At 41.9% G+C, this 27,870-nt stretch overlaps 2 protein-coding genes across 4 annotated transcripts; both read left to right on the top strand.

The window, feature by feature from the left end:
- Positions 1–4,910: 4,910 nt before the first annotated feature.
- LOC100831237 (probable WRKY transcription factor 48) lies at positions 4,911–6,282 on the top strand. Its single transcript, XM_003567963.4, has 2 exons — positions 4,911–5,789; positions 5,929–6,282. Exons 1-2 carry the CDS (start codon positions 5,260–5,262, stop codon positions 6,128–6,130), a joined length of 732 nt encoding a protein of 243 aa, XP_003568011.1. The 5' UTR covers positions 4,911–5,259; the 3' UTR covers positions 6,131–6,282.
- A 2,537-nt stretch (positions 6,283–8,819) lies between these two features.
- LOC100836631 (myosin-11) lies at positions 8,820–27,250 on the top strand. Of its 3 annotated transcripts, XM_024458926.1 has the most exons (49): positions 8,820–8,965; positions 9,918–10,046; positions 10,566–10,709; positions 10,795–10,940; positions 11,050–11,206; positions 11,355–11,413; positions 11,648–11,807; positions 11,883–12,032; positions 12,134–12,270; positions 12,364–12,510; positions 12,589–12,690; positions 12,780–12,837; positions 12,928–13,029; positions 13,726–13,763; positions 13,949–14,075; positions 14,156–14,323; positions 14,745–14,876; positions 14,958–15,067; positions 15,176–15,236; positions 16,088–16,265; positions 16,373–16,578; positions 16,749–16,868; positions 16,943–17,041; positions 17,115–17,303; positions 17,518–17,657; positions 19,618–19,785; positions 19,948–20,115; positions 20,282–20,449; positions 21,296–21,463; positions 21,598–21,765; positions 21,956–22,093; positions 22,189–22,356; positions 22,534–22,701; positions 22,820–22,984; positions 23,635–23,802; positions 23,912–24,121; positions 24,222–24,342; positions 24,421–24,513; positions 24,607–24,687; positions 24,987–25,172; positions 25,333–25,677; positions 25,760–25,900; positions 25,985–26,055; positions 26,138–26,237; positions 26,307–26,363; positions 26,481–26,537; positions 26,617–26,697; positions 26,810–26,892; positions 26,995–27,250. In XM_024458926.1, exons 1-49 carry the CDS (start codon positions 8,897–8,899, stop codon positions 27,128–27,130), a joined length of 6,537 nt encoding a protein of 2,178 aa, XP_024314694.1. In that variant the 5' UTR covers positions 8,820–8,896; the 3' UTR covers positions 27,131–27,250. The 3 variants fall into 3 exon arrangements, with proteins under 3 accessions (XP_024314694.1, XP_014754795.1, XP_010231102.1); XM_014899309.2 differs by lacking the exons at positions 8,820–8,965; positions 9,918–10,046 and having other exon boundaries at positions 10,568–10,709; positions 11,043–11,206; XM_010232800.3 differs by lacking the exons at positions 8,820–8,965; positions 9,918–10,046 and having other exon boundaries at positions 10,584–10,709; positions 10,839–10,940; positions 11,043–11,206.
- Positions 27,251–27,870: the final 620 nt, after the last annotated feature.

Here is a 27,870-nt window from a genome sequence, read left to right as displayed (position 1 = left end):
TTTAGAAGCATTTTGATGTCAGGATATTTTCTGCAGGTGCTATCCGGACCGATCCATGTAGTGGTACGAAACAAGAAACTAGAAAGAGCCACTTATCGGGAAATGGTACGTTACAAGAGCTTCCCGGCCCCTTCTTAATTCCCACGTGCTCGTGTTCATTCGGACAAACAGGCTCCAGATGGAGACAAAAAGAGCCACCACTTTGTTTTGTTTAACGATCCTCTGTTAGCATCAGGTGCGACTTTTTTAACGCCACTTTTACTGAACAACGTATGAAGCTAACTGATCGATTGCTCAAAGCAACAAGCTAACTGATCCGATATATATGTGCCTGTGTACTTTACTACTCGTGGTGCTAATATATTTTATTATTATTTCTGGGGCACTTACTGACGACGTAGCGGCACAAGTGCGTGGTTATCTTATTGTTACGGATGGGGACACGCTCCTGTATAATCATAGCCCAGGATCAAAGTGTAAAGTGGTTGTTGGCGCGTACGTGTAAAGCCTTACGCAGAATTACACACATTATTCAAGGACGGTATCACGATCAGGTAACCTCTCCAGGAGTACTAGTGTTATTCTGTCCGTATCAGCGCGCAAGCAGGTAATTGTATTCAGTGCGGTAATCGATTAAGAACATGGCAGAGATATATTCGTTACAATATTATACTTCCTCCGTCCAACAAAAGATGTCTCAACTTAACTAAATTTGAATGTATTTATACACTAATTCAAATCTAGATATATTTAAATTTTAAAAAACTTGAAACATCCATTGTTAGACGGAGCGAGTATGAGCATTCTCTTTCAAATCCCTTTCGTTTGTTTGTCGCCTCAGGGAGCCAACAGCCCTGGATGACTGGACGGACGAGGTTGATCCAACGGCGCAGACAAACCACGTACACAGAGCATACAGCGTCCTGCGTACGTAAGCAAGATGACCTGCACTTGCACACACACGCACGGGCGCTGTCAGCGTGCTGAGCGTGCGATGCGAGCACGGCCACGCACACCTGGGCCCTGGCCAGGGCCAGGCCGTCCAGACAGTATCCAGATACTAGCTGTGAACACACATCTGCCTGGGCCCAGATTAACCGGCCGGACCAGCGTTCGTGGCAGGTTCCGGCCGATCGAGACGCCCGCCCCTGTAACTACCTGTACGCACGTACGCGCTGCATGTGTGGATCGATCGGGAATTCGGGATCGGATAGGCTCTCTCTCTCTCGATCAGATGGCGAGACGGGCACCCCGGGCCACGTATATATACGGCGAGTCGGCCTCGACAGGGACGGACGCCGGCCGGCCGGCCCCGGTTCGAAAGCGGCCCGGCGCCGTTAATTAATTCGGCCGATTGATGATCCAAACCGAGCCGACGCTTTTCGAGGGCGACGTGGACAGGCCCCCGACGACCCGGTTCGGACGAAGATTTCGCTGCGTGCAGATTGCCTTTTGGAGTTTTGGTCCCGTACGGCGGGCATCGATCGGCCGGAGCCTTCCGGGAAGAGAGGGGAGCGGCGAATCGGCATCGGCCGGATCGCGCCTGCGAGCTTCTTCAGATAGATAGAGTGGGGATGGTTGGTTGATGCAGTATCTTGGAATGGTGCGTATTGCCACTTTTGTTGCTATTGTACCGGTGCTCGTATCCAGACAATATGCCCAAAGATGTCTATTCGATCATGCTCGTGCACGATTTTGTCTTGTCGTACTCGGAGTACAAGCATACTCTTTTTTTTTTCGGAGTACAAGCATACAATTGTACTACTACTGTCATCACAAGATCTAATTTACACTCGTAAACATCCGTAAGAGAATACATATCTCAAAAATAAGCACGGTCTCTGATCCAATTCTGACTATTTTTACATATCAGACCATAGTGTGTTGTATACAGGCAGGGACGGTGACAAGAATTCAACATGAGGGGGGGCGATTTGGACTAGGAGGGAGGGGGGCAGAATTAGAAAGCTGCGTATTTTTAAGGGATTTTAATGAGCTGATTAGTACATAGTATTAAGTAAAATCAAATTTCTTAGAGGTCAAAGCCCCCGGCGCCCCCCTTGGCTCCGTCCCTGTATACAAGTCTAAGTGCGTGTACCTTACAAGACACAACCCCATATCAAATTAGGTGACAGTTTAAGATAACCACCATTATTTTGAATATCACGGATAGGCCGTTGAGTGGGTTTTAATACCGAGTCTGACTCGCATGTTGGGGGTAGCATTGTATTGTTGATGTGAATGTCACAGTGTAGGCCCCACCAGCCAGCTTTCCCTGAGGGGAGGTCATCTACGCTATAGAGATAGAGTAGACATAGATGTTTCCATGACCACGATAATGTTAGCTACCATAGACGGAGAAGAGGAGAGCACCGAAAACCTACAAAGCATGATATACAGGGAAGGATGAAAAGAATGATTGTGGTCTCAAATTGGTTGGGAGCTAGAACACCAAAAGATGCTCGTCATGGACATCAACCACATTGACGGTCTTCAATGGCGATGACACTTTGGTGAGGAAATCGATCGCTTGGTTGATAAGAATTACCCTAGGGTTGTCAAGGAGAAGGATCGATTGCGAGGAATTTGGTCAAGGTTTACAACACGTGAAGGTCAAGTGGCACGCCATCTCGTTTGAGGTTGAGAAGACGACGTCAATTTGATCGCAGCAGACATCGGCCTCAATAGAGCGTCAATTTGTTTGATTGCCCAACTGCGATGGTAAGTGCCAAGTTTCTAAGGCGTTACGACGTATCAGGTTCCCGCCACCGCGGCAGGAGTCTTGACCCTAAAACAGAACAACTTCATGGACCCTGCAAAGGCAATCGCTACAAACTACAAAGGCAACCAACAAAGCTCTAGGGATACCAAACACTACGCTTTCTCCATCAGGCACGTGCATGTGAGTGTGTCAACATCGACAACTGATTATGCTGATGGGGGCGAACACATGCGTATTACAATGGCATGCAAAAGAGAGATGGCGGAGGAAGAAGAAGATGACTGGTGACTCATTGACAGGTGGGTCTCATCTCCATTATTAAGCATAGCGTTGTCTTGAGCCACGCCATGTTCGCCTTACAACTGGCCCTGGCTCGTCAGGTTCACGGTCAAAACTTAATCCTTAGGCCATCTTTGATGTTTGAAAAGAGATGTCCAAAGACAGATCTATTGAAGCCTTGTTTGGTTGGTTTTAAAAGTGTTTTTTGACTTTTGGTTTATAAGCCTTATAAGCCACAAAAGCACGTAATAGATGCTTTTGACTTTGGTTTTTTTTTTTTGCTTATACCATCATCTTACAATATCAAATCAAAACACTTTGTTTTCAGAAAAGAGAAAACGTTGATGACACTATGTGCGCCTCTGACCTTCTTCCCCTGGCAGATTGCAACGGCGCACACTGATCCATCCGAAGGCCGATCGATCGGGCTGCGTCCACCGCCCCAGGCGAAACTCGAAGAGCATGTAGGATGCAAGGTGCTTGAGAATATGCTTACGCAAAATAAATCGGGTTTTGTTTAATCACCGGTGCTTGTGTTCTATATGACATGTGCTTAATTAGGCACCTCTAGTATAAAAATCAGCACCGATGCTTAATTTTTTTTCTTAAACACTCCCCTTAAGCACCTGCATTGAACATCGAAGATGCTTAAAAGACGCCAGCATCGTCGGATGGATACAATAAAAAGGATGACTTCTCTCTCTCTAAAAAAGAAAGGATGACGTGTGCTGCTGGACGTGACGCGCGCCTATTATGAGCACCCGCGACGTGGACACATGCATCCGCATCGATCCCTGCTGCTGATAATAAGCATGTGTTCGCCGCCACGAACCAGCCGCAAGCCACCATCGCCGTACGTCGCCGTCTCAGGCCCCCAATCCCAACGAGCGGCAGCACCGGATCAGCGAGTGACACAAAAAAAGGAACGGAACTGCCATATACGCATAAACATACATAGTAGCCCCCACTAAAACAAAACAAACAAAAGGTCATCTGCGTATTACGTGCCCTGCTCGATCGCCCCACGGGAGAGAGAGATTCGATCGCAGCCGGGGACGACGCACGACAGGGACTCCCGATCCGGACGGAATTCGTTCGGTACCGCGCATGCGTGCTGACGGGCATCTCTCCTCGGCTCGCAAAACTATTTTAAAAGATCGCCGAGGAACGAAGGAAGCTGCGCAGAATCCGAGTCTACGGTTTCTAGAATTCTAGTTATGCAAATATGCATGCCACCGTGAAATGGCCTCGTGGGGGGTTTCCGGTTTTTTAAGATTTGCGAGACGAGAACGACGACGCCCGGAGTATGATATGCGTACGGATTGGGACACCTGGTTCAGGAAAAGACGTCGTTTTGGACACTTGACCAGCGAGAGCTTAATTAAAAGCTAACCATTGCGTCCTTTTTTGGCTAGGATCTCTGTAGGTCTTTTTTCTTGCCGGAGATCGATACATGGACGGGCGGGCGGGGGGCCATGCGATCTATCGATAATCTATTGTGTTTGATCGATTAAAAGGATCGAGTACCACTAGCTTGAGTCGACATTGTAAGACTTTTCTTGTGAGTTTGACGCTACGGTGGCACGATCGACTCTTTTCTCACAGAGCAATACATAAACACACAAAAAAAATGCAAATATAATCTTGCAAGAGGTGCGCTTGGGAGTTGTAGGGCGATCGATCTCGACTAGAGCGAATGAATGCCTTCGCTTTCTGCAACAAATAATTAAAGCTGGACCGAAAAAGATTCCCAAACGAACACAATTGAAGCATGACTGCTCCCTCACAAAAAGAAACAAATCAGGAATGCGGCTTGATTGCTTGAAACGGGGTGGGGCCCACCCAACACACAATTATATGCACAACAGTAGGCCAGGAGCCACTAGCTAAGCTAGCACATCACTACGTGGCGCGAAGACCTTTCTTTCAAGTCTCGCTTCCGCAGACAATTCCGCCACCCCCCCCCTGCTCTAAGTGGCACGAGCGAGCCTGCGGCGGCGGGCGGGCAACCTCCCGCACCAGCGCCGAACCTTCTTCTTCCCCACAAGGGAAGGAAGCTCACCGCGAAGCCCACCGGATCCCCCCAGAGGCCAGAGCTCACACATCACCTTCTCTTCTTACTCTGCTCTGCTACAAATCCACCCGCCGAATCGCCACTCCATTCCCCCAATCCATGCAGAGTACCACCGGTGGCCTCCTGATAGCTTGTACTACTCTTATAAATACGGAGCTCGGGCGGCGGTCTTGCACTCGGACACATGGCGGCGGTCGGCGCGGCACCAGTGCTCTTCTACCAACAGCCGGCTCCGGCGGCGGCTCCGGCTCTGGCGGCGGGCGACGCTATTGGCTGCTTCTTTTCACCCTCCTCACCCATGTCCTCCTTCTTCTCCTCCCATGGCCACGGCGGGAGCTCCTCCACCGCCGGCTCCAGCCCCGCCTCCGGCTTCTCCCCCGCGCTCCCCACGCAGCCGCCGCCGGTCACCGACCCGGCCGCGCAGTTCGACATCTCTGAGTACCTCTTTGATGACGGCATCTTCGCCGCCGCCACCGACGCCGCTGCGCCGCCGAGCGGAGCGGCAGTCGCCGCCGCGATGGATGGCGTTGGAGCGAGTGCGGTCGCTGCTCTTGGTAGGAGCCCGGCTGATCAGCAGCAACAGCAGGCGGCGGTGGAGCGGCCGCGGACGGAGCGGATCGCGTTCCGGACGAGGTCGGAGATCGAGATCCTCGACGACGGCTACAAGTGGCGCAAGTACGGCAAGAAGTCCGTCAAGAACAGCCCCAACCCAAGGTACCATCAATCAAAATCCAATTCCCCAATCAGCGCTCAATTGCATCGATCGTTCATCAAATTACGCCAACACATTGTTGAGCGATAATCCAAGGAGCGAGAATTTTGATTTTGGGAAATTATGTGTGTGTGTTCACAGGAACTACTACCGGTGCTCGACGGAAGGGTGCAGCGTGAAGAAGCGGGTGGAGCGGGACAGGGACGACCCGAGCTACGTGGTGACGACGTACGAGGGGACGCACAGCCACGTCAGCCCCAGCACGGTCTACTACGCCAGCCAGGACGCCGCCTCCGGCCGCTTCTTCGTCGCCGGCACGCAGCCTCCAGGCTCGCTCCATTAGCCGCGCGCCGCCCGTCGATCCATCCACAGGAATTCTCGATCGTACGGCACGCACGCGTCCAAGGCTCCAAGCTAGCTAGGCAGAAGCAGCGGCTAGTACTGCAGTGTAGTGATCTTTCAGACGGGTCGGTTTCCTTCAGACGCGGGACCTTTTTTGGGATCTATATAGTAGCTTGATCTTTTCTGCTCTCCCCGGCGTCTTTTTCCTGCTTCGATCATGGAAAGGCCCGCCGCATGCTGGCTGGTTGCAGTGAACGATCGATGGATCATCAAATGTCGTGCTGTGCTGCACTGCAGTGTCGGCTCATGTCATGGGGTTTAATCCGGATTATTCCTCAAAGCTTTTTACTGCTACTTTACCTTAATGAACCGTGCAATAAAAAATGTACAGGGAGCAGTGTGTCATTCTCGTCATGCATAGGGAGCTGAACTCAGTCTGCTAGCGATCCATGCGGCGGTCAGGCGAATTGTCTGTAAAATCTGGCACTGTGGCTGTCTCTTATTTTTGTAACTTTCTGAACTTGGCGTGTGTTCTTGCTGCTAGACAATAATTGCATTATGAACTCCGTGGGGGGTTGAACTCAGTTGTTCCGTTATTTCGACGATGGAACCTGATCCATCGTGGTCGTATGGACAAAAAAGAGAGCTAGCGATCGATGCCTACCGGAGTAGTCAAAAAACAGAGTGGTGGGGAATTTCGTTTCCTTTTCAGCTTCAGTCTATCCAACACATATATGTGAATCAACGTATTACAACAGGCGCGATTTCGATAATCACTTGGGCACTCTCTCCCGTTTTTATTACAAAGATCGACATTCACTTGGGCACTCACTTCACTCGGACATAGCGAAACTTGGGTTGATCAATTGGGATGCAAGAAGAGGTGTCGCCGTTGTGTTGATTACTCCACTCGATTCAGGTTGAGTTTAGTGTTAAGGTGAATTATGAGAATTCAAGTTTTGTCTTCTTTTGTGTATACCCTTTTTGACCTAACCAATTGAACAAGATTTTTTTAAAAAAAATCTGGAAAACCTCCCCTCTCCGTTACATTTTTTGTCTTTTTGTGTACCTTTTTTTGGCCTAACCAATTGAACAAATTTTTTTAAACCGGGAAAACTTCCCCTCTCCATTATGAAAACAGATATACTCCGTACAATTCTGGGACACACTAGGAGACAGGTACAGGGAAATGGGTGGGGTGGGGTAAAATAAACAAACATCTGCATCGCTCGTGTAAAAAGACAAAAAATAAACAACATTTGCATTGGGTTGTTTGCACAACTTCATAGAAGAACTTCCTCACAGATCAATACAAATATACAATGCATCAGATATCTGGGCTTCGAAATACGAGTACATCCGATGAATTCCCACCCGCTAATCAAAACGTTTAGTGAACATGTAGGACTGGTATGTCTTTTTGGATCATACAAAACCGAAAACTACATGAAATTGAACACATAATTATGTTTTATTGTGTAGCGAAAATCTATTTTTTTTCAAGAGGTCAATGATATAAAAGAAACAATGCAAACCAAACGTAACATTTCGGACTGTTGTTTTGTTTAAACTGTAAGAGATGCGCGATTGCATTCCGATTCTTCAAGGTCGAACCTGATGAGTAGTCGTATACCTCGTTGGGCTGACCACCAATGCTTGATTCCCAACTATTATCTTTTCATTAATAAAGAGGAGGTAAACCGCAGGCTAGAGATTATGACTTAGAACAGATAGCCTAAAGAAGCCTCTAGAGCACAAAATTACATGATGAAATTATTTGAAAATGTTTTGTCCCTGCAACGATCCATGCTCTATCTTCTTCGATGATCTCGATTAACAAGGAGCACAGTTTTGTTGCTGAGATCACAATTTGTAGCTGTTGCTTTTATTGTGATGTAGTACTAAATTCGTACTACGAGCCCCACTTTTTAGGTAAGTGTAAGCTTTATCTGCTTAATTTCAAATCGAAAGCGTAGCAAAAATCGCCCCAAGTTCCCAACCGTTGGATCGGAAGCCAAATCGCAAACATTTCAAACAGTACAACACACCCGACATGCCCGCACGGCCGCACACCATGAGCGCCACCACCGTGGCTTCTGGCGGAGGCGGTGCGGGCGGCGGGCGCTCTCAGAATCGCACGTTGGAGCCGGGCGACAAGCCTCCTCCTTCCTTCCTTCCTCCACCCCCACACCCCCATGGCCCCAAGCCCCCAAGTGCCAAAAATAGATGGGATTCGCCTCGCCTCGCCTCTGGTTCGCTCGCGCCTCCCGCTTCGGCTCCCCTCCCTCCTCCGCCGCGCTCGCCGCTCGTGCCGGCATCGCGCGCGCCCGCGCTCGATCGAGGCGGAACGTTTCACCACCGGGCACGGCCTGTCCCCGCCCCCGCGGCCGCGAGGCGACCGGCGAGCGGCCCAAGGGAGGGCGACATCGCCGCCGGCCGCCGCTGGTACCGACTAGGGCGGTTCGATTCTCCCCCACCTGATCGTGAACGATTGTAGCATTCCGGTTCGCCCGCGCGTGACCCCATGGTGAGTCGTTTGTGCTGTTGGCTGGCGATATTATTATCCCCTTGCTTTTAGCTGGTTCGGTGCCATGCGCGGTGCGCGCGCGCCCTCGCTGGCTGCGATTTTTCGTAGTCGTGTTTGTTTAATGTGCTGGAACATTGTGGTGTTGGCCGGAGGAAAACTCAGCTGCACTCTGAGACTATCAGTTCGGGCGCGTCCCAGAAGCGTGGGCGAATGGCTTGGTTTTGGAGGGTTCGATGACGTATGAAGTGGTTAGGATTGTTTGAACTAAGTAATGAAGCTCAAGAAAAAAAATACCCCTCACCCAAACAGGCAAGTGAGTGCTCGGTGAATTCACCTGACTTTGTGTTATTGTGTGTGATACTGATAGCTGAAGTGTTTGATTTGTGTGAGGCAACTCAGCGATGCAGGAAGCAGAGTTGTGTGCTAAGGTGCACTTTTAGTCTTTTAGCAAACACCCGATCCATTTTGCTCGTATTGGAAGTGTATACGAGAACTCTTTTGTTTTTTGTGTGCGAGGATTAATTGAATTTGATCATATTGTTTTTTTCTCTCTTTTTTTCTCGAACATGTCGAGCGGCATGTCTTTTCCATTAAGAAGAAGAAAGCGCAAGTACAGGCAGGCAACAAAGGAGTCCCAATGGGGCTCAAAGAAAAAGAAAAAGGAAAAGAACGAACGAAAGAAAAGGCTATACAGGGAGGGCATTAGAAATAAGTCTGGGGTTCTCGAGAAAGCAGCAGGAACTCTTCCTATTTAACAAACCAAACAAAAAATTTGCTACAGACACCGCGTTTTTATGGGCAAGCAATAGTTCTTTTCTGCTTCAGTTTGGCAACAAATCCATAGGATGGACTTAAGTATGCTGGAATGAGTTTTAGCTGAAATCTAGTTTGTGTCTACAATGTACCATATCAAAGTTTAATATAGCATAGTAGCAACCTTTCCTACTGTTTTCCTGTACAACAAAGATAATGCTGCAGAAATAAGTAAATAAACTGAGTGCTACCATTTTCTGCTCATAAGAATGCTGTTTTTTTTTTGAAGAGGCGCTCATAAGAATGCTGTTATGCATTCGCATGTTTTTAGATTGAGTGCTTTTAGTTCACTTCAACTATTGGCAGGCCACTCTTAGGTTTACTGAAACGCATTCATATTTCAACAATGATCCATGCCTCGTGCTGTTTTGTGTTCCATATACTATAGTACCTATCAACTAGTACATTTCCTTCTGACCTGTTTGTTTTTATCTTGGCACATGTGCAGGCTTCCACATTAAAAATTGTTGTAGGCTCCCATATATGGCTAGAGGATAAAGATTTAGCTTGGATTGATGGCAAAGTCTTCCGAATTGAAGGTCGAAATGCCCATGTACGCACTACCAATGGAAAGACGGTATGTGTGGGTGTGGCTGATGTCAGTTGCCACCTGTTTTGTCTTTGCCGATTACCTGCTTCAGTAACATTTATTTATTTTTGGAGTGTGTTTGTTGTGTTCGAGCGTAGTGTGTGCGCGTTTTAAAAGGCCATTTGATGTTTTATTGGCTATATTAATGCATGGCTCATTTTAAGAAATGTTTTAGAGGATAGATGATTTATTTGATTCATGGGGATACTTCAGAGCAGCAGGAAGCAGAGTTGTATGCTAAAATGCACTTATATTTAAATACTCATTCCATTTTTTTGGCTATGCGTCTTGGCCTTGTAACTAACTACCTCCGTTCCTAAGACATGACATCCTAGAACGCCAGAGTCAAACTTCTCTATCTTTACCCACTGATCAATACTATAATCTATATTGTATGCTTGAAGTGCATTAGGGAATGCAAACTTGCTCCTGTTTATTTTGCTGTTTCATACTATGATCTATATTGATATGCTTGCTGTGGTGAAAACTTTAATTTCCTGAAACCAGGTTACTGCGAGCATATCAGACATTCATCCAAAGGACACAGAAGTGCTATCTGATGGAATTGATGACATGACACGACTATCATACTTACATGAACCTGGTGTTTTAGACAATCTTGCTGTGCGATATGCCAAAAAAATAATTTATGTGAGTGCTTGTTTATTCAATCGTATCAGCAGAGAAATGATCAAAGCAAAATGTTTACTTTTTCTAATGCATCTTTGAGTTCCAGACCTATACTGGCAATATTTTGATCGCAATAAATCCATTCCAAAGGCTTCCTCATCTCTCTGAACCGCGTACTATGGAGAAGTACAAAGGTGCAAATTTTGGTGAACTTGATCCTCATGTATTTGCAATTGCAGACGTTTCTTACAGGTGAATGCCTATAATAATATTGATGGATTATTTTCTTTAAAATAAATACTGCATGGCACTACCAATATTGATTGTACCTCTTGTGACATTGTTTTGAATAAGGAAACAGGCAAATGATTAATGAGGGAAAGAGCAACTCCATTTTGGTGAGCGGTGAAAGTGGTGCTGGTAAAACTGAAACCACAAAGGAACTTATGAGATATCTTGCATTTTTGGGTGGACGGTCTAGAACAGGAGCGAGGACAGTCGAACAACAAGTTTTAGAAGTGAGTTAGGAAGCACAACATCTTTTAATTTTTTCGTTCCTAATGCAAGTATTCTGCCTGTTTAAAATGCGGTGAAGGGGTTTAAAGTTATATGCATCATATTTTCACTTGCAACTAATCTTTTGTATTAATTTTTCTTCCATTGCAGTCTAATCCAGTCCTTGAAGCTTTTGGCAATGCAAAAACTGTTCGAAACAACAATTCAAGGTGTGTTCTTTTTTTAACTTACAGTTTGAGTCTTGGGAGATAATTCATCAAAAAGTTATTCAGTGTAGCATATTTGATTCTTTATAAGCAAGAAATAGAGCTAACTCTTCCTACTTTTTCCCTCAACATTTGTCATGGATGTAAATGGGATATGACCAAATACATTATTTTGTGTTTTTATCACTCGTACTATTTGCTTGCTGACCTGTTTATATTTTTGACAATATGGTGAAGTCGATTTGGAAAATTTGTTGAAATCCAATTTGACAAGTGCGGGAAAATATCTGGTGCTGCCATCAGAACATATTTGCTTGAGAGATCTCGTGTTTGCCAAATCAACAGTCCAGAGAGAAACTACCATTGCTTTTACTTCCTATGTTCAGCACCATCAGAGGTATTTCCCCTAATTCAATGTGATTGACTGGCTGAATCTTAGTCACATTTATTGATGGATAAACCCTAATTTCAGGACATTAAGAGGTATAAGCTGGGTGACCCTTCATCGTTTCACTATCTCAACCAGTCTGCTTGCATTAAAGTTGATGGAATTAGTGATGCGGAGGAGTATCTTGCAACAAGAAGTGCAATGAATACAGTTGGCATAACTGAGCAGGAACAGGTTCTTTCGCTGTCAACTTATACACCTTTCGATCTACTGAATAATTGTTCTTCTATGTGGACGTCCATTTCATCTTTTCAAGTAACATATTTATAATATAGGAGGCTACATTTCGGGTTGTTGCTGCTGTGCTTCACCTTGGGAACATCAATTTTGTTAAAGGGAGAGATGCAGATTCGTCTGCATTAAAGGATGAGAAAGCTAGGTTCCACCTGAATGCAGCAGCAGAGCTCTTGATGTATACCAAATGTCTCCCCCTGTTTCTCTATAGTTATGCCTGAAAATCCTTTTTCAATATTCATACTCTACGGTACATCATTGAATTCTTCAGGTGTGATCGTGAGGAGCTGGAGAATGTGCTCATAAAGAGGAAAATAAATACACCAGAAGGAGTGATTACGACAACAGTTGACCATAATTCTGCTACTGTTAGCCGGGATGGCCTAGCAAAGCAAATATATTGTCGACTATTTGACTGGTAATCAATATGGTGCTGTATTTAATTTTCGAGTTATGTATTGGTTCTTGTATGTATATATGATTGTACCTTCTGCAGGCTTGTAAATCGGCTAAATGCATCAATAGGACAAGATGCAAACTCAGAATGTTTGATTGGGGTGCTTGATATATATGGCTTTGAAAGTTTTAAGACTAATAGGTAAATTCTTGACGAAAGACTGATTCTAATATACCATTGAAGGCTGTTTACAGAAGTCTGTTGTCTTTATTATTCTATGATGAAAACAGCTTCGAACAATTGTGCATCAATTACACCAATGAAAAACTCCAACAGCATTTTAATCAGGTACATGTGGAACAAATGATCGGTAATTTGTGGTATGAGACTTATCTTTGCTACTAGTGTTTGGTAAGCTAAGTAGGGTTGTCTTTGCAGAATGTCTTCAAAATGGAGCAGGAAGAGTATAATCGAGAGCAGATCGACTGGAGTTACATAGAATTTGTTGACAACCAAGATGTCCTGGACTTGATTGAGAGAGTATGTGCATATATGCTTTTTTTTTATTTAAGTTGCCTGCCTTTAACAGTCACGTGTTGCAGTCTTGTAATGGTCGTTGTCAGCAAGCTAAAAATACTGGTGTTAAGAGGAACTCATTATAGTAGTCTGGTACCGTTTGACTTATAGATTGGCTATTTGAAGAACTGAGCATCGCTTGGTTGGTGGGCTGTACCAGTGCCAACCCACCCACAACGGTTTGACCCTCAAGGTGGAATTTAGTCCATGGAGTGACTGCTGTGTTGGTTGTTCTTCTTTGAACAATGCCACTTGGTGCCAGTGCATGTTTGGTTGTTTGTGTTATTTTTTGTAGATTATCTCTTTGCTGTCTCATGAATTTAATGCGGGCATAAGCATATATTTTTCTCAGAAAGTGTCAGTTGAAGTACCAAATGCACCATGCACTATGATGTTCTCTCTGAACAATGCTACTGTACTCTGATTATTTAGGCCTGAAACCGTGGGGGTATTTTACAGTTCTTAACTTATTATTATAGGCTGCTCGTCATAAGCACCAGTAGTGTTGTGCAAGAATAGTGGTTTTGCAACAACTGAACAGCATGTGGTGGGTAGCGGCAGTGGCCAACATAGTTCTGTACTTCTGTATGCTTGATATAGTTATGTATCATCATCTTTTTCAATAGCTCAATGTTAGCATCACTCTTTTTTCATTTCCAGAAACCTGGTGGGATTATTGCACTTCTTGATGAAGCTTGGTGAGTCTGAAGTATTCTTCTATTGCACTACACGTAACGCTGTAATAGCAGCTCATAGATAGTTGATTTTTTGTTATAATCAACGTTTTTTTTAGATAATTGTTATAATCAACATGACTTGTTTGTACTACTGAATTGATCCTCCTAACAATGGTTCCTTTGTTTTTTTATCCTCTATGCTTTAGTATGTTTCCAAAATGCACACACGAATCATTTTCTCAGAAGCTGTATGAGAAGTTCAAGAACAACAAAAGGTTTAGCAAGCCGAAGCTTTCTCGTACTGCATTTACAATCCAACATTATGCAGGAGATGTAAGCATTTTTAACACAGCATTCTTTGCTTACACATTCGATTGAGTATACTCCTTTCAATCTGCTGATTTTCTTTATAGGTAACGTATCAGTCCGATCATTTCCTGGACAAAAACAGAGATTATGTAGTTGTAGAACATGAAGAATTACTTAATGCTTCCAAGTGCTCCTTTGTGTCAGGGTTATTCCCATCAGTGCTAGAGGAGAACACAAAGTCGTCAAAGTCATCAATCGCTAATCGCTTCAAGGTATCATTCTCTAGCGTTTTCTTTTTTTTTGATAAAACTCTAGCTTTTCTTATATATTCCACAATTCCTTAGTGTTCTGTAGGCATTAAGTTTAGGGTAAAGTCCTATTTCAGCCCTCACAGTTGTGTATGTAGAACTCTTTGATAGTTCCTTACACTTCCTATGCACACTGCGTATAATCGGGGCATTTCACTGCAAATTAGTAGATAGGGCAGTCATACAAACTACTTTTGGTACCACATCAAATCAACCTCCGAAATTCCAAAAACAGAAAAGTGGCCAGTACTTCCGAGTTTAGTCTACCTCCCATTCGATCCATGACGGTATTTATTTAATGTTGACTTGATGCCAAAACTGAATGGTTTGCATGGTTGCACTTTTGGTATGATTGCAACTTCTGATCATTCCATGTAATTCTCAGGGGCAACTCCATGAATTAATGGAGACTTTGAGTTCTACAGAACCTCATTATATTCGGTGTATTAAGCCCAATAATCTTCTTAAGCCTGCTACTTTTGAGAACATCAATGTTCTGCAGCAACTACGATGTTCAGTAAGGAACACTATGCATCATAAAGTTCCCAGATAAACTCAGTTGCACAGTATTACCCCTAATGATTCTTCATCCTTTCAGGGTGTTCTTGAAGCTATTAGAATCAGCTGTGCTGGATACCCTACACGGAAACTATTTCGTGATTTCCTGCACAGGTTTTGCATCCTTGCTCCTGAACATTCCAAAGAAAGGTGAGTAAGATTTTTTGTAATAATAATAATAATTATAAATGCTCCATATGCCTGCCAATTCTGTCACAAGTGCCCTGCATTTATAAGTATGTTCATGATATCTGATAGAAATGATGAAAAAGTAATCTGCCAAAAGATTTTGGACAAAGTGGGACTCCAGGGCTATCAGGTGAGGCATGCTTTAGCAGAATGAATCTTTCTTTATGTTTGCTATACATCACATTTTTCCTTTTTCTGTGTGTTCCCAAAAAGATGGGCAACATAAAATGGGATTCATGTTCTTATTGAGTAATTACAATATATGACGGATGATAATTAGTACTTAGCCCCTTCAGAAAAAAATTACTCCCTCTGTTCAGGTCGATTATAAAATGGGAGTAGTACTTAGCAGGGGGGATATCTAGTGAAAACCATCACCTTTTCTAAAAACTTGGAAGCTTTTTTCAGTATGATATAAGTCAGCTTTCTGGGAAATGGCTCCCTCCGTTCAGGTTTGAAGGCCTATCTCTCTCAAAGCACTATTCACAAATCTAAGGTCTCTCTCATATGTCTCTCTCTCAAGTACATGCATTAATTCTCTTAGTTTCCACTTGAGCTTTAATTCCTTTGCATGCGTCGAGCCTTTTTTGCTTTGATACTAGTGTTATGCTTTGATATGAGCGCTTTAACTTGGTACTAGTGTTTGCAAACATTAATTCTCTTTCTTCATTGTGCCTTGGTTATATCATTTTTCAAGAGAGGCCTTCTAAACCCGAACAGAGGGAGTATTTATGTAGATCTGGACCATTTGCTACTCAAACTTAAGACGTACTCAATTGTTTTTATAAAGATTTTGCTACATATTCCCCTCGTAAAGAATACAAGATGAGAGCAAACATGTACAGTGTAAATAGTTGTCTTCCACATTTTGGTTTATTTTTTTCATGAGATTGCATGGAAAGAAAATGTGCATGCATCATATTGAGAAGGTTTTATTACACTTCTTTCTCACAATATAGAAAAATAATCGCTGTCTGACAGATTGGAAGAACTAAGGTGTTCCTGAGAGCTGGTCAGATGGCTGAATTGGATGCTAGAAGAACTGAAGTGCGGAACAAAGCAGCTAGAACTGTTCAGAGTAGATTTCACACTCATGCTGCACGCAAGCGATTCCTTACACTACGCAATACGTCTGTATCTTTGCAATCTAGTGTTAGAGGTTAGTAACACTAGATGGCATCTCAAGTGGGAGATAGTTCTGATAGCAGTATATCCCTGGTCGATGTGTGAAGGACATACTTACTAAGAGTCCCTACTTATTTGCAGCAATATTGGCTCTTAAGCTACGTGTATTCCTGAAAAAACAAGCTGCAGCTTTGATAATACAGAAAAGTCTCCGCTGCTACTTCGCTTCAAAGTCTTATTCTGAGCTGCGCTGTTCAGCCATTACACTGCAGACAGGATTGAGGGCTTTTGGTGCTTACAATGATTATGTTCTCAGAAAACAAAAGAAAGCTTCTATCCATATCCAGGTAGACTATTGTTGCACTCTCTTTTTTATTTATGTAAGGCAAATGTTTGTAGCAGGTTATCATTTAAGCCAGATGGACCGATTAATAATCAGCCCGTTGATCAGTCTACTGATATAACACAAGTGTTTTTTGTTTACCTTTTTGTTCACTCTGATAACGGTTGCCTGCAGGCTCAATGGCGTTGCCACAAAGATAATTCACATTATATTAAACTGAAGAGATCGGTGTTGATTTATCAATGTGCATGGCGAAGACGTATCGCTAGACGAGAACTCAGAAAGCTCAAAATGGTTGTTTTTTTTTACTTTATGGTTATTCATATTTTACTTGTACGCCCTTTAATTTTGTTGCATTATTTTTGTAGGCTGCAAGAGACACAGAAGCTCTGAAGGTGGAGAAGGAGAAACTAGAGGAACATGTAGAAGAGCTAACAAGCCGTTTAGGTTTGGAAAAAAAACTGAGGGTAAATGCTGCTCCTTGAATTAAGACACATTTAGATAAGAAAATATGGTGACACATATAATGTCTCTTCTTAGACTGATTTAGAGAAGAACAAGGCAGGAGAAATTTCCAAATTACAGGCTGCCCTTCGAGAGATGGAGCATCGAGTGGAAGAAGCTACAGCAATGCAGGAAAGAGAGTCAGCCAAAAGGGCTGTTGAAGATGCTCTAGTTCAAGAAAGAGAAAAAATCACTATGTTGACTAATGAAATCGAGGAGCTGCAGGTGCTTCTCCTCAGGCTCAACTTATGTATTATTGAAGTATTGCATTATTTATTGCTTTAATGAAATCAAATGTGGCTGCCGTAGTTCTTTCAGTCTTAAAAAGATAAAAAATTGTAGGACTATAAACCATACATCATGTTTCATTATAGTATTGAAAGTAACTTATTCAGTTATGTCATGATATTTAACCGGATGATGGTTGTGCCTTTGACAGGTACTATTATCAAGAGAACGAGAAGAAAACATTGGGACAAAGAGGGAACTTGTTATCACCCAGGAAAGAAGTGAAGGCCTGAATAGGAAAATCGAGGTTGCAGATGAAAACATCAAGCAGCTTAGAGATACTGTGAAAAGGTTAATTGCTTCATGACTAGATCTTACTCCCTCTGTTCCATAAAGATTGGCACGGTTTTGAACTAGAGCTAGTTCAATCCGTGCCAACCTTTATGGCACAGAGGGAGTAGTAGACTACATGGCATGTTCTTTTGGTTCCATCCAAAGCTTTTTTCCACATGATCCAAATGGATCGGATTCCACTATCAAAAGGATAACGGAATACAAAACGCACGCCAAGTTCAGGCCAGCAACAGCCAGCGAAGTGTTAAACAAGTAAAAGCAGCAGGAAAAATTACAGATAGCTCCCAGGCTACCAAAATAGACCAAACAAGTCTTACTGTCATCATTCCAGCTGCCTCCCCGGCCAGCCATAGCAAAAGACAACCAGCAACAACTCCAGTGATATAGCTTCCCACGATCAGGCCTCATCTTGCTGGCTCGAAGCATCTTGCCGATCTCCTGCATCCAATCTTCTTCTAGTATTTCTGGCATACACCTGGTGAACTCGTAGAGCTTCCTGTTGTAGCCCCGCAGCGCCTGCTCGCAGCATGTCACCCTCTGTCGCATTGTGTAAGCCTGCCCGGTATGTCAAGAAAGAACAAGCAGTACAAATCAATTCCACAGGGGAGCGAATAAGTTTCTTCTCAAAGCAAGCTTTGTTTCTAGTGTTCCAAATAGCCCAGCAGACAGCAGCTAGACCAGCGATTTGTATGTATCTGCTAAACCTAGAGTGCCTGGAGATCCACCAAAAGAACTGGGAAAAACACCCAGGTCTGGTATTGGCTCCAATCACATTGCTCACAACGCCCCAAACATATGCAGCAGCAGAGCAAGTGAAAAATAAGTGACCAATGGTCTCCTCCTCATTACAGAATCTGCATTTAGTGTCTTTTTTGTTAATAAGTGACCAATGGTCCCAATGTCTTTTTTTCATGTTATCCTTCGTGGCTATTGCATTGTGCCATATAAGCCAGAGCCAGATTTTAATTTTCAATTTTTTTTTCTTTCCACAAGTGTCTGAACGATATGTCAATGCCATTACTTGACAGATGTGTATACATAGACCTGACAGAGAATTTGCCAGATTTTTCCCAAAGCTGGTTGAAATATTGCATTTGTGTTGGAGAGCCAATACCAAGATATAGTAATATTAACAAAATGTTAGGTTTGTTGTAATAGCGTCTCCTCCCTGACATTTTTGTTTTTGAATTAAGCTATAACAAAAAGATATTCTCAAGACCCCACCTGTTAGTTATCCACAAATAAGAGTCACGTGTATATGCTTGCAAATGGGTTGTGATGCATTCACGCATATGCCAACAATGATTGTTGCGGCAGCCAGAATCTTATTTAGCATTGCTAGATCACTTGGTGAGGCAACATATCATCGGATGTTCTGAATCTGTCAGTTCATGGAAGGATCTGTTGCATGCTAGTAGTTGCAGTCGATGACTAGTAGTAGAATTCCTTCCTATCTTTTTCAGTTTGAAAATTAAGGTATCTCACTAGCCTATCTCATTTGCCATGTCAATCTCGACTAGAAGTGAGTCTCATTTTATGTACCTAACAGAAAGGTGGCCTCATTATAAAGACAAAAAAAATGAAATAGCTAAAATTACACTAGCTGAATCTCAAAACAGAACTGAAGGATTAGCAAGGAAACTTGAAGTTTCCAATGAAGGAATCTATCTTTCTCTAGAAACCTTTTCCAAATTTACTTCCTTGCCTTATAACTGGTGTAGTCCTTATTCTAGAACATGCCTCTATCATATCTTTAACGCCGTTCTCTAGTGAGGTCGTAATATTCCCTTTAACCCCACATGTACGTCAATTTAAAAGACATGTACTTCCTCCCACATGTTGTTCTTCTTATATGTTAGCATTTGACACCATTTAAATGTTTGAGTAGTTTTTGTATCATAGATACTGGCAGCCTACTCTTTGCAATAATAATTTGCTCCATCTCTGTTGAATACAGATTTGAGGAGAATGTGGCAGAACTGGAGTCTGCATTGATGACAGAGAAGCAACACAACGAAGCAACCAGAACAGAAATTGGTGAAGCACAACATAGAATTGAAGAACTAATTCAACAACTTGCAGATGCTAATGGAAAATCTGCAGTGATTCAGGCCACGGTGCAAAGGTCATTTTCGTTTTGCAAGACATATAATCCTTGTCCAGCACAAATAGTTTTATAACCGGTCATCTTCTAAGTACTATATCGATGTGATATTTCTTGGCTACCAAGTTGTGCAATTGTTTCATTATCTTATAGTTTGTGATCTTTTCTTCTTCATCACCACAGGCTGGAAGAAAGCATAATTGATAGAGAGGCCAGTTTTCTTTTAGAAAGGCAAGAAAGTGAGGCAACCAAGAAATTACTAAGTGAAGCTCATGGGGAAAAGGAGGAATTAGTTCATAAAATTGAAGTTGCTGAAAAGGAGATTGCTAAATTTCAAAACAATATCCAAAGGTCTATAACCTGATGTTTCAGCTTGCCTTTTCTCATACTTGATTGCACTTAACAGCTGGTTTTAGCCTTATACTTCGAGTTGTTGAAATTACCACACACTATTTTAGAATTATCATAATCATAAGAATACAATGGTGATTATTATTGTTAATTGACAATTTGACAGACTTGAAGAAACCGCAACAACATTTGAGACTTCATTGCTAGCTGAGAAACAGCACGGTGCTGCAATCATTTCACAGTTAGCTGAAACACAGAAGGAAATTGATGAACTGCAAAAGAAGTTTACAGAGGCCAGTAAGACAAATGAGATGCTTCAAGATTCTTTAAAGAGGTATAGTTCCCATGTCTCATTAGTTGATCAAATCATGCTTCGAAAATTGATACCAGCATCAGCTGATGTTCCAATTGATCACATCATCACTCCCATACATCCAAGCACTTCTCTTCATGTTTTTTTTCTTGATATACGGAGTACATTTTTTTTAACAAAATAGCAATAAAATGATGCAACAAGGAAAACAATAAACATTTATGAGCAAAGTAGTCAGAGTTTGAGTACTGGTTCCAGTTATGTGAAACAACCTGACTATTATATCATAATATCACACTATTAACATCATGATGTTTCTGTTTTTATGCCAATTTATATCTATTCTTATTTGTGTAAACTAGAGACGACTTTCATACTCTCGCTGTTCCAAAATAGATGTTCTTTATTAGCTCCTTCATCTTTTCTCAAAATACTTTCCATTCTACATTTTCAACGCAGTTTTGATTAGTCATTGTGTTCCTATTTTTCCCTTCATCAATGTCACCAAGAAACAAGCTAATTATTATAAATACTTGTCCTTGTACTTATCCAGTGCAGTTTTTTAATTGCATTCTGCATGCATTGGCTTGCATGAAACATCTATTTATTGTCTTGGGTAGGAAAAAGAGCTGAGCATCGAAATGATTGAAGGACAATATTGGCATTTCTGTGCCCAACTTCAAAAGGACATCTATTTTGAAATGGAGGGGGTGCCTCTGTGAAAATTAAGGCTTAGCCACCTGGTTTATTGTGACATTCTAGGGTATTGGTCATTTGCTTTGGGATAGGGTGCTATATCTGTTTATGTAACTTTGTAGCGTCAAATCTTTAGCAATGTACCATCTCCCTTTATCTATAACTTTACAGGTTTGAAGAAAATGCCACCACAAGGGATGCATTGTATGTAGCAGAAAGGCAAGAGCATGATCAAACCAAACAAGCACTTTCTAAATCTCAGGAGAGAAATTTGGAGTTGCTTAGGAAAGTTGACGAATCTGAGAAAAGTATAAATAAGCTGCTGGAGAATGTTCAGAGGTTCTTGTCTTACTGCCATTGTTGTTAGCTTAACATTATTAGCAGATGAGCTTAGCTTTCTGAGAACCATAGAGACCCACTCGTCTCCTCAACTTTATGAGCTAACACATATTTCCTTTATTCAATGAATTTAGACTCGAGAAACATGCAACATCAAGGGAGTCTTTGCTGCTAAAGACAAAGCAAAATCAGGATTCCACAACAAAAGCGCTAGTTGAAGCTGAAAAGAGAAATCGAGAGTTAATGAAAAGCTGTGAAGATTCTGATAAGAAAATCACTCATCTTGAGGATTCAGTGAACAGGTCCGATTTTGGTGCTTTACAAACATTTATACTAACCTTTAGAACAGTTTAGCTACTAGTTCTTGGGCAACATTTTTGCTTTAATAATATTCTTCTGCCCGTTTCTCTGATTACTTTTATCACAATACATCATTATCACTTGACCATATTAAGTGTCTCCAACAGTATTATTTCTCTTTTGTGCACATAGACTAGAGGAATGTACTGCAGAGAAAGACTCTTTATTGGCAATAGAAAGGCAAGAAAACAATGTTACCAAGGAAGAACTAGCCAATGCCCAGGAAAAAATAAAGGAGCTAGAAAAGCAACTCGAAGATATCATCAAGAGGTCTGACACTTCTCTTCAATGGATACATGCCCCAGTATATTTTGTCCCTATTGGCATTACAATTTGATAGTGACCTCTCATTTCGATGATCTCAGGCTTGAACAAGATACTACTGCCAGAGACGCTTTACTGATATCAGAAAAACAAACACATGAGGCGACCAAGAAAACTCTTGCTGAAATTCTGGGGAGAAATGAAGAGTTAATCAAGAAAATTCAGGATTCTGATAAACATAATCTTCAGCTTCAGCTAACTGTTGAGAGGTTGGTACTTGATAATCATTCCTCGGCAGTATGTTCTTTTTAGAAAATTTCTGAGATCCTATCAAGCAAATCATTCATCTTATTCTCTTCCTAACAGCCTCTAGGAACATGGACTTTATAAAAGATATATTTCTTATCCCTCTTAGTTGCTGATACATATCTCGTTCACGAATGCAGGCTTCAAGAAAATGCATCTGCAAAGGAGGCTTTACTGTTGAGAGAACAAGAGCAAAACACCACCACTATGAAGGCACAAGCAGAAAGTCAAGAAAGAAATTCGCAGTTACTAAAGAAATTTGAGGATGTTGACAAGAAAATTGACCTTCTTCAAGACACCATACAAAGGTAATTTATCTGCCCATGTTTTTTAGCCTGTGTTTGGATGTTTGGCTGTGGCAATGCGCACTACATCTGCATATCTACAGATGCTAATATATGACATTCCTTTGTTGATTCGATTCAGGCTTGGGGATCATACAACAAAAGACACGTTGCTGCTATCTGAGAGACGAGAGAAGGATGATTTGAAGAAAGCACTCGCTGAGACTGAATACAAAAATGAAGAGCTAGTGACAAAAATTAGCAAAACCAACAAAGAAATTGAGTATCTTCAAAACGCTATAAATATGTATGTACAATTATTCTGCGTTACAAATGCATTTTTTTTAGTTCTTCATTTTCAGATTTGTTCTTGAAATTGCAATTAACACTAGCTAATTGCTTACATTGCCTGAAAACATTAAATTTTCTAAAAAAATCCGATTAGCCATATATCCACAACTTTCTGGAGTTTTTCCAGTGTTACCACATCAGTGATTCCACAGTGCACACATGGGGGTGATGTAGCATCGATTTGCCACTTTATACTAATAAAATATAGGGCATTAAGCGAGTAGCATCAGCATAATTTGTCATCGATGTCACACCACCAGTCATAAGTGCACATTTTTTCAGTACACATCTACAAAGTAAAGTATTGAGGGCATATATGTGCTATGTGCATGCAAAATGTCTTCTGACATGGCAAACATATCAGAGTTGAAATGGACAGTAACAGGCAGAAGATGTATAGAAAATCATATGAAAGCACCTGAAGGCTGAGGTTAACTGAAACTTTTCATACATATAGGGGATACTTCTCACTGTCTCAGATAACACCTGTTTTTAGTGTTTGAAAGCATTTTCTCTATTTATTATGAACTGTAATATTTGTTGCTGTCATTCATTATTGATTATCAAACCCATGAGATTAAACAGTTATCTCTGCTAAAAAAACAGGCTTGAAGAAAACATAGTGGCGAAAGATGCTTCTTTGGTAGCTGAAAAACAAGAAAATGACGCAATTAGGAAATCTCTTGTTGAAGCTCAGGAGAGAAATGACGAGTTATTTAAGAAAATTAGAGACAATGAATACAAGGCCCACCAGCTACAAGATACTGTGCAGAAGTTTGTACCTTGACTTTCTATCTAGCTTTCTACAGTTTTGCTCATTAACTATAAAGCCATCAGTATATACCATACTGTTCTGTTCAAGACTAACGTCTTTACAAATTAGGCTTCAAGTAGATGCCATATCAAGACTGTCTTCCTTTGTATTGGAGAAACAAGAAAGTGATGCTGTGAAGAAAGCACTTACTGAAGCTCGCGGGAGAAACGAAGATCTGATAAGGAGAAATGAAGATCTCCTTGATAGAAATAATGACTTGATCAAGAAAATTGAAGATTCTGGTAAAATCGTTGCTCAGCTTCAGGAGACCATACAGAGGTATCCATATGAAGTAACTTCCAATTTTGGAAACTCATTGTCCACATTATGCTCTTCTTTGTGATTAACTTTTGACTGAACAATTGTATCCACGAAACAGGCTAGAAGGAAAAGCAGCTAGCTTAGAGGCAGAAAATCAAACTCTTCGTCCACAAGCCGTTGCTACTACTCCATCTACCGCGAGATCGCAAGCGGCATACTCCAAAATCAGTATGATCCATGTAATGTGCCATCAATAGAGCTTATGTTTGCATGACTGTTGAATGTTCTCAACTTAAATTTTAGATGCATTTTAACAGAGAAGCCCAGAAAATGGTCATATTTTAAATGGCACCGTACCATATGCTGAAATGAAGTCCTCAATTGGTCTAGCGGAAACAAGACCCTCTATGGTAGTTTAACCAAGCAATTGGCTGCATGGCAATTCTAAATTTCTCTTATAGTTTAAATGACCTTTCATTACTAAAATTACTAAAATGTTGCAGGGTAGTGCCCCTGATTTGCTTAACCAAAAGGACTATGATAGCGGGGAGAAAATGCAAAGGGTACTAAGTGAAGCATATCAGGTAGGTTGGTTGATACATGCTGAATTTACCCCCATTCTCTTCCCAATTTGGTAAAAAGGAAAAGGTCCACTTTTCAACCCTGACTTCTGGCAAAGGTTGACTTCTCAACCTTGAACTCTAAACTGTTTGAATATGCAACCTCGGACTAAATGGTATATGTGCTCTCTTTTATGCTAAATGGTATATGTACTCTCTTTTTTGCTAAATGGTATATGAACTTTCACGAGACTTTAGGGTTGAAAAGTAGTCTTCTTTCTTGCTAAATTATATATGTACTCTCTTTTTTGTATCATTGTCAGTATCAGCAGCCCCAGGATGATCAGAAGTTATTACTGAAGTACATTACCCAACATCTTGGATTCTCTGGGAGCAAACCTGTTGCTGCTCTTCTTATATACCAATATCTGCTTCAATCGAGATCTTTTGAAGTTTCAAAGACGGGTGTCTTTGACAGTATCCTACAAGCTATAAACTCAGCAACAGAGGTTTGAAATTTTTAAATTTATGCAGTAGTGGTACTCGAGTAGCATCTATCACGCACCTTCTAACATGATAGGAAACAGCTTTATGCAGTCGATTTCCACTACGTAGAATCCAGAATTATTACACTGTTCTACTATTAACTGGCATTCCTCTTACTTCAAGGCTCAACATGATACGAGAAGCTTGGCCTATTGGTTATCCAACTTGTCAACACTATCAGTTCTCTTACAACGCTCTTATAGAACCACCAGGACAGCAACCTCAACTCCATATAGACGGAAATTTTCCTATGATAGGATGTTTCAAGCTGGTCAAACATCAAATAGCGGGCTTGCTTATTTTAGTGGTCAATCATTGGACGAACCTATTGGACTACACCAAATTGAACCAAAATATCCGGCCTTGCTCTTCAAGCAGCAGCTTGTGGATCTGATTGAAAAGGTGTATGGATTGATAAGCGACAAATTGAAGAAGGAGCTAAATCCATTACTTGAGTTGTGCATTCAGGTACTGCCTCTTTCGAGGAGAAGTAATCATCAGCTGTGATTTTTTACGGTACTAAAAGTCTGTAAATATTTTAAATCATCAGGATCCAAGAACTAATCACGCTACTCAAGCAAAGGCCTCACTGTCACCAGCTAGTGGCTTGGGCCAACACAACCAACTCACACATTGGCTGGGCATCGTGAAAATCCTCAACAACTACTTGTATCTGCTAATAGCCGATCATGTATGTGCTAAATGAGTACAAGATCAATGCAATATCCATTTGCATGATGAATTATGGGTGCAAGTTTGCTCTGTTAATTTGCAGGTCCCAACGATTCTGGTCCACAAGTTGCTGACCCAAATATTTTCTATGGTGAACGTTCAACTATTTAACAGGTGAGCATTGCGCTCCGGACCACTTTCTTTAAACCTCAAAGTATAAGCTGTCCTAAATATCCCCCCTCACTTTTGATAACAGACTCCTTTTGCGTCGTGAGTGTTGTTCGTTTAGCAACGGGGAGCATATTAGAGCCGGATTAACTCAACTAAAACATTGGTGCAATGATGTTGCTCAAGAGGTTGTTCACTACCTTTTGTTTTATCGTAGTAGATATTTTCAGATGCTGTCAGCTTATGTTTTAGTACAGCTTGCAGATTCAGCATGGGAAGCACTGAGGCATATAAGACAAGCTGCCGATTTCCTGGTATGCATTTCCAATCTTTTTTCCTTACGAAAAGCGACCTTTGCAGCCCTTGTACACAAACTGAATTGTTCATAACATAATTTTCTGATGTAATTTCCTGTTCTTTTCTTTCACCAGGTAATCTCCCTAAAACCAAGAAGGACGTGGCGAGAGATACGCGGTGATGTTTGCCCGGTAAGTGTTGTTTGCTTGTGACCAAGGATCTTGTTCTGTTAATCCTCAACTCAATCTAATCATCTCAAAATTTGTGCAGGCTCTGAGCTTACAGCAGCTAGAGCGGATAGTTGGTATGTACTGGGACGATATGAATGGCACAAACATTATTTCAGCAGAGGTATGTTCATATGATTTACTGGTATAACCATGCTATCTGTACTCTTACATATTGCTATTTGGTTTGAAAGTGATAATTCAGTGATTCTCGGTCATTTCCTTGCTATTAATAGTTCACGTCAAGCATGAGATTAACGTTGCATGAGGAATCAAATAGCCTTAGCAGCTTCTCGGTCCTGCTGGATGATGATTCCAGGTCTGTACCATGCCAAACAAAAACAAGTAGAGGTTCCAGTGTTCATGCCGCCTTGAAACAACCATTGATCCGTTTTGCTTCTGTTGTTACTTCTCTTTGCAGTATACCCTTCTCACTTGAAGATATCGCAAAGTCGATGCCAAACATTGAGGACACGGTGGAGAGTGACCTGCTGCCTTTTATCCATGAAAACCAAAGCCTTGCATTTGTATTGCAGAGGAGAGGAGGGAATGAATAGCTCTCTCTCTACGCAGAGCCTTCACTAAACCAGGAGTGCCTCGTTGTAGGATGTATATATTCTCGTTGTACAGCAGATAGCAAGCCATTTTCAATAAAAGCTTCATATTTGGAAAGAGCATTTTCATCAAGAATTTCTAGGCTCCCTAACTTGACTGATAGGTTAAGCAGCTGTGCTTCTCTTCTCAGGTTATCTTTCAACAGCAGTTTCATTTCTTGATTCTTTGGGTGGCAAAAGCTAGAATAAACAGCCTTTTCTAGGTATCGACACTTGATATGGGAATGAACGATCCGAGTAGCAAGCTTTAATTCAGGAAAGGTGATAATACTAACAGCATGATAATCTTAGCGTCATCTCAGCCGCTTGGCAAGTTCAAATATTGGACACGATAGCAAAGGACGTGCCTGATATAGGAATATAAGACTGAGCAGCAAACTTTAATTCAGGAAAGGTGACAATACTAACAGCATGTTAATCTTAGCGTCGTCTCAGCCGCTTGGCAAGTTTCAAATATTGTACACGACAGCAAAGGATGTGCCTGCCAGGGCTGAAGACCGAAGCTGATCCAAGAAGATTTTGACCACATGAATCCAAAATGGGGATACAATTAAGCATAACCCCCTAGGGAAAAAAATACATCTAGCATATACATGTACAATTCTTGAATCCCAACAAAAAAAGGTGGGTCAAGTCTAAGAAGACCGACTAGTATGAACTCTTGGACAGATCAAGGTCAGCTG

This window comes from Brachypodium distachyon, chromosome 2, assembly GCF_000005505.3.
Source record: "Brachypodium distachyon strain Bd21 chromosome 2, Brachypodium_distachyon_v3.0, whole genome shotgun sequence".
Lineage (NCBI taxonomy): Eukaryota > Viridiplantae > Streptophyta > Magnoliopsida > Poales > Poaceae > Brachypodium > Brachypodium distachyon.
The sequence above is the reverse complement of the archived record's forward strand: the minus strand, read 5'-3'. Positions and strand labels throughout refer to the sequence as shown.

What these genes read in the sequence shown, in the direction of transcription:
- LOC100831237 (XM_003567963.4), top strand. Translation starts at nt 5,260, where the DNA reads ATGGCGGCGGTCGGCGCGGCACCAGTGCTCTTCTACCAACAGCCGGCT. An exon ending in AAGAACAGCCCCAACCCAAG is followed by an intron (nt 5,790 to 5,928) that starts GTACCATCAATC and finishes GTGTGTTCACAG; the next exon opens with GAACTACTACCGGTGCTCGA.
- LOC100836631 (XM_024458926.1), top strand. Translation starts at nt 8,897, where the DNA reads ATGAAGTGGTTAGGATTGTTTGAACTAAGTAATGAAGCTCAAGAAAAA. An exon ending in CTTCAAAACGCTATAAATAT is followed by an intron (nt 22,985 to 23,634) that starts GTATGTACAATT and finishes CTAAAAAAACAG; the next exon opens with GCTTGAAGAAAACATAGTGG. An exon ending in TACTTGAGTTGTGCATTCAG is followed by an intron (nt 25,678 to 25,759) that starts GTACTGCCTCTT and finishes TTAAATCATCAG; the next exon opens with GATCCAAGAACTAATCACGC.